The sequence below is a fragment of the Myotis brandtii genome, unplaced genomic scaffold (genome assembly GCF_000412655.1).
Source record: "Myotis brandtii unplaced genomic scaffold, ASM41265v1 scaffold294, whole genome shotgun sequence".
Taxonomy (NCBI): domain Eukaryota; kingdom Metazoa; phylum Chordata; class Mammalia; order Chiroptera; family Vespertilionidae; genus Myotis; species Myotis brandtii.
Window position 1 is genome coordinate 631,435 of NW_005361238.1, and position 6,007 is coordinate 637,441.

At 41.3% G+C, this 6,007-nt stretch overlaps 1 protein-coding gene across 1 annotated transcript in view; it reads right to left on the reverse strand.

Moving 5' to 3' along the window:
• Nucleotides 1–6,007, reverse strand: part of M1AP (meiosis 1 associated protein) — a 61,604-nt gene that overhangs the window by 19,387 nt on the left and 36,210 nt on the right. The window contains exon 6 of the mRNA XM_005869461.2: nucleotides 5,053–5,194. Coding sequence (XP_005869523.1) covers nucleotides 5,053–5,194 — 142 coding nt within the window. The remainder of the gene's footprint in view (nucleotides 1–5,052; nucleotides 5,195–6,007) is intronic.

Below are 6,007 nucleotides of genomic sequence, written 5' to 3' on the forward strand. Positions count from 1 at the left end.
AAGATTTGGAAACAGCCTAAGTGCCCATCAGCAGATGAATGGATTAGAAAACTGTGGTACATCTACACGATGGAATACTATGCTGCTATAACAAAGAAGGAATTCTTACCATTTGCAACAGCATGGGTGGAACTGGAGAGCATTATGCTAAGTGAAATAAGCCAGTCAATGAAAGAAAAATACCACATGATCTCACTCATTTATGAATAATGAAGACCATTATAAACTGATGAACAAAAGTAGATACAGCGGCAGAGCAGCATCGAGCAGACTGTCAAACTACAGCGGGAAGGCTGGGGAGGGTTGGGGGGGGGAAGGCGGTAAGAGATCAACCAAAGGACTTGTATGCATGAATATAAGCATAACCAATGGACACAAGACACTGGGGGGTTTAAGCAATAAAACAAAATTTAAAAAAGTTGAGATATTATTCCAACATTAAAGGAAGGAGGTAAAAAGGGACTGAACTAGGATAGTGATAAATAGAATGGAGAGGAGAAGATAGATGCAATACCGATAGATACTATGGGATAGAATAGATGAGGCTAAAGTCACTGAGTACTGGCACCATGAAAAACATGTGATAGTCAAAAGAATGCTTCAAGAAGATTCATCTGGTTCAACGAGCTGGGCAAATTAGAAGAGGGAGAGATTAGAGGTAAGGAAGGTAGATAGGAGTTTACTGATGTCTTGGTTCGAACAAGCAATGGGAAAAGGAAGGACAGTTACAATTCATGTTATGAGAAGAAAACTGGTATGACTTAGTGACAAAGCAGGTGTGAAGGGTGAGAGGGCTGGAAGTGACTGAAGTTTCAAGCCTGAGTGAGTAGCTATTAAAAGAAACACAGAAGTTAGAATGAGAAGTTAGCTGGAGGGGAAACATCACAGTGAGAAACAGAAGGCAAGAATTTTACATGGGGAGCTGACAACACCAGATTTTAAAAGAACATAATGATCCCTAGCTGGCTTGGCTCAGTGGATAGAGCATCAGTCTGCGGACTGAAGGGTCCCAGGTTTGATTTCGGCCAAGGGCACATGCCTGGGTTGCGGGCTCGATCCCCAGTAGGGGCGTGCAGGAGGCAGCCGATCAATGATTCTCATTATTGATGTTTCTATCTCTCTCTCTCCTCCCTTCCTCTCTGAAATCAATAAAGAAATACATTAAAAAACATAATGAAAAAGGTGTAAGAAAGAATACAAAACCAAGGGTGAGTTAAAGAAGTGCTAAAAACTTCTACAAATAGAATCAGGAAGGTTAATAGTCTTGTCACATAGTAGGCACTCAAAAAATATTTTGTTATTGAGTGAATGAGCTGAGGCTTGTGGAAAATTCTTCTCTCTATAACACACTGCCCTTCAGGCTTTTTGTTGCTTGGAGAAGATGTCATGTGAAAAACAAGAAGGAAGAGCCATTCAAATGCTACTTTGCTTCTCTCTTTTCCAGAAAAAGAGTGATCTTTAATCTGGATGAGGTGGAGCAAACATAGAGTAGAGGGAACAACAGTTAGTAGAATGAACATCCCCATGGATGTTCAGTGAAGGGAGAGTTAGCCTCAGTGTTGTAGTCAATTTATCTGGCTACATCCTGAGTAGGAGTAGGAATTTAGCAAGACATAAAAAGCATCGGCTTTGCAACCCACAGAACTAGATTCAAATTCTGAGGTAGCCACTTTGGTAGCTGTGTGAACTTCAGTAAGTCACTTGATCTCTTCAGATGTCAGTCTTCCCCATTTGTGAAAACAAGGTCAACAATCCTTATTCTCACAGAGTTGCCATGAAGATTAAATGAGGTAAAGTATACAGAACCTGGGTTAAGTGACAGGCACTTAGTAAGATGAACATGCTGGTACACATATCTTTGCTCCTTTTCTGATTGTTTTCTTGGGTCCAGCAATGGCATTAAAGTGTGGAAGGGTACCACTCTCCAGAACATGTACACTCCCTCCAGCTGTGTATTAAAATGTACAGTATTTTGTTTTGAGCCTCTAACAGCCAAATAAGAGTAAAACTAGATCGGTTAGAAAATCGAAAGCCAAGCTGGGAGTTCTAGTCACACAGCTCCCCCGAAACAGGGCCCAGATGTTGTTGGGTGCAGCATTATAAATTTACTTGAGCTTTTCTATGAATATGTTACCGAGGATTAAATGCAGAATTGTAGTAGGGAGGAGACAAGACATACTTGGGAGAGAGGCAAGACATACTCCTCACCAAATCTGGTGGCTAGAGGGGATTCACAGACCAACACCATCTGGTTCATCTCATCTAGCAGGGAAAACTTCCTGTTCTAGAGCCACCACCAAGAACTCCATACAAAAATAGAAAGAAAAACATTCATGATACAAAAGGGAGAACTAAGAAATGAAAAATGAACTAGAAGGATTCACAGCAAACTCATGGTTGGTAATTGCCAGGGATTAGGCAGAGGTGGGAAGTACCTTTGACATTGGGGATCAAAGGTACTTCAAATGTATTGGGGAAAATTTTATTACATACATAGAAATACATATAAAGGCTAAAAGCAGATATGTCAACATGCTAACAACTCTCAATTCTTGGAGCTAAGAAAATTTTGTACTTTATGCTTATCTGTATTTTTAACTTATTTAAGAGGAAAAAGTGAAAAAAGGAGAGATTACTGTAGGGGACGGTACATTGGTAAAGGATTCCTGGAAAAGATGAGGTTTGAGGCAAACTATAAAAAATGCACTTTGGGCCCAGCCAGTGTGGATCAGTGGTTGAACATTGACCTATGAACCAGGAGCTCACAGTTCGATTCCCAGGCAGGGCACATGCCCAGGTTGTGGGCTGGATCCCTGGTGGGAGATGTGCAGGAGGCAATGGCAGCCGATCAGTGATTCTCTCTCATCATTGATGTTTCTATCTCTCTTGCCCTCTCCCTTCCTCTCTGAAATCAATTATATACATACACACACACACACACATACTTTGGATGGCCTCGGGGATAGCTGTCGGTCAGACAGGAGCTTTCTGTTTGAAAATAGTCCCTGTTTTTCAGAAGTCAGTTAAAGATATAAAAATTACCTATGTGAAACACCCAGATTCCAATTCACAGTAACACAGAATTGAAAGTTATATCCCTTATTACTAATAAAAGAGAAAGCAAAACAAAATTACTTCAGAATAAATAATTCAGAGTTTTTCATATGACTTAAACTCAAAAATAAAAAAAAAGAGCTGATGTCTGTTTAAAATACTATCATGTACTGTAAGACTGTACTGAAGCCACTTGAGAGAAATTCCTCCCGAGTGATGCAGCATCTCCGAGTCCCGAGGAATTGGGTGGAGTAAGTTGTAAGCCGAGCTGTTGGGCTCTACCAGTCAGAATATATCTGTTGTCTCTGTCTGCAAAGACAGGAGATGGGTGTTCTTCAGATCGGAAACAGGAACTCAGTGGGTGGACCTAAAAGGGAGTGTGGGCTTTGAAACAGGAAAAAAAAGAAGTCTGCTTCTGATAGTGAAAGAGACGCATGGCTGTGCTGTTCCGATCACACACATCCTGCTGGGTCAAACCTCTAGTCTGTAACCACTAGCAGTTATACACGTCCTTGGGTTATCTTGGCGGTTGTTTTATTTTGCTTCGTAAGTGTTGTGTTACTGCTTCATGTATGTGACAGTTTTGCCATTTTAGGAAATGCCATACACTCACTTGTTCAAATCAGAAACCATGCAGTTATTTGATCTTTTCCTTTTCCTTGCTCCCCACATTCAATCCATCACAAAGTTCTCATTCTTTCTTTAAATTATTTAATTAGTTTACCTTTCTTATCTTGACTTCCAATATTGGAGTCAAAACCACTGTCATCTCTTTCTCAGGCGACTGCAGTGCCTTCCTGCCTTGTTTTCTTGCTTCCATTCTTGCCTCTGCCAGTTCTTTTTCAAATTTTGGCCCAAGTAATCTTTTAAAAACTTAGATGATTCATTCCTCAGGCTTTCTTTCTGTGCTTAAAGTCCCATATCCTTAATCTGGCCTACAAAGCTTTGCCTGGTTTGACCCCCAGTCACATGTCCTCCCCATCTTTTGGCTCTCTCCCTCACTCTGTTTCAGTCACAACTGCTTTTTTATTCTTGACTAGAGGCCTGGTGCATGAAATTTGTGTGTGTCCCTCAGCCTGGCCTGCAACCTCTCGCAATCCGGATCCCTTTCGCAATCTGGGACTGCTGGCCCCTAACTGCTCCCCTGCCTGTCTGCCTGATGGCCCCTAAGCACTCTGCCTGTCTGATCGTCCCTAACTGCCTCTGCCTTGTGCTGCCCCCCGCCCCCCGCCCCCCCTTGCTGCCACTGCGTTGCGGCTTCATCTAGATGAGAAGTTTGTCCGGAAGGTCGTTCAGCTGTCTGGTCTAAATAGCATATTACTCTTATATTATTATAGATTATTCTCTCAGCTCTTTCTAGGCTTGGGTTCTTTGCACATTCCTTTCCCAGCACTTGCAGTGCTCTTCCTACCACCCCTCACCTGGCTCATTACCATTTATCTGGTAGGTCTCAGTTTAAGTGTCACTTTCACAGAGATGCTCTCTGATAGCAGCTACTTTTTCTCCTTCATAAACGTTTCACATTTAAGAATATATATGTTCAATTGTCTCTTCCATTAGAGAGTAAATTTCTTGAAGCCAAGATAATGTCTATTATGTTAACCATTAAATATCTAGGGCTTAGTACAATGTCTGGCACAGACTAGGTGCTCTTCTTTTAAATGAACCATAGTGTCCACCACAGTGTGAGGAAGAAAATAGGTTTTAAAATACTGTATAGTTACTTATGGAAAATCCCCTGCTGCCATTTAAATGTAAAAAAATCAGGGTCTTGTAAATTTAATATCATAAAACTGAATTCAGGTATTATTCTCTACAACATAAAACCAACAGAAGCAAGTCATACTTAACCCACATTTCAGAGTATTTCCAGTTTTCTCCTGTCCTCTTGAAGATTGGGACAGGTCTGGGATCAGGGCAGGATTAAGCTAAGGGCTTTTCTATGGTTGGTACTTTAACATTCTTCTTCTTCCTCACCTGGGAACACAAAACACTCACCAGCAGGCTGTGACACAAAGCATGGAAATGCTGCTGATTTGTCTCCAGCTCATCCCAGTCCAGCTGCCAACAGCTTGTGGGTCTGAGGATGAATGGGAGACCATACGTCACTGACTCGCACATCCCACTGGATTTTAAAGCCCTGGGAAGAGATAATGGCAGTGAAAGTCTCCTCAGTGATAATAAGAACCTCGACCCAGATCCACTCAAATTCAGTAAGTCTAAGGGCCTATTGTGAAATCCTTTAGGTTAGGGACTATAAATTATTCATCTACGTATGGCCAGTGCCTAGCAAGGTATCTGGCACATAGCACATTCTAAAAGCCTGTTAATCAATGAATGAAGCAGCCATCATGAAGGCTCCAGACACTGTTGGCTATTTCTTCTCCTGAGCTCATTCCATTCTAACTAACATCCCTGGAGACACTTCCATAATTCCCCTGTTACAGCAACCGTATAACACAATATGATTATACCATCTGCTCCCCAGTCCTGGCTCTTTTGTGGTGATAGAGGATGCATCTAAGAAGAGCATGAATTTTAAAAGGCTCCTAGCAACATCCATGGTCCCAAACCTATGGACGAGCTTACTCAGATACCTGTGCATGGGCACTGTGATAGGAACTAGGAAGCAATAAAAGTGGCCTTTGCCATCATTGTTAACTCCGCCTTGGACTTGGTTCCCCTGGAAGCAGGAATTCTAGTACTTAGTATTTTTAAAACATGAAATACCTGACTATTTAGTCAGTACTGACCTCTTTTCCCTTAGATTATCAAATAAAAAATGATAACAGCCATTTGATTCATTCACATAGCTGTTCAGTGTGAATGAATCAAAATTATATCCATTTTTTTGGTCAAATTGGCAAAAAGTAATATATTTTTTGGTGTGCCGCCGAATTTTATTAATTCATTTATGTGTGCCATGAGGTGAAAAAGGTTGAAAGTCGCTGAC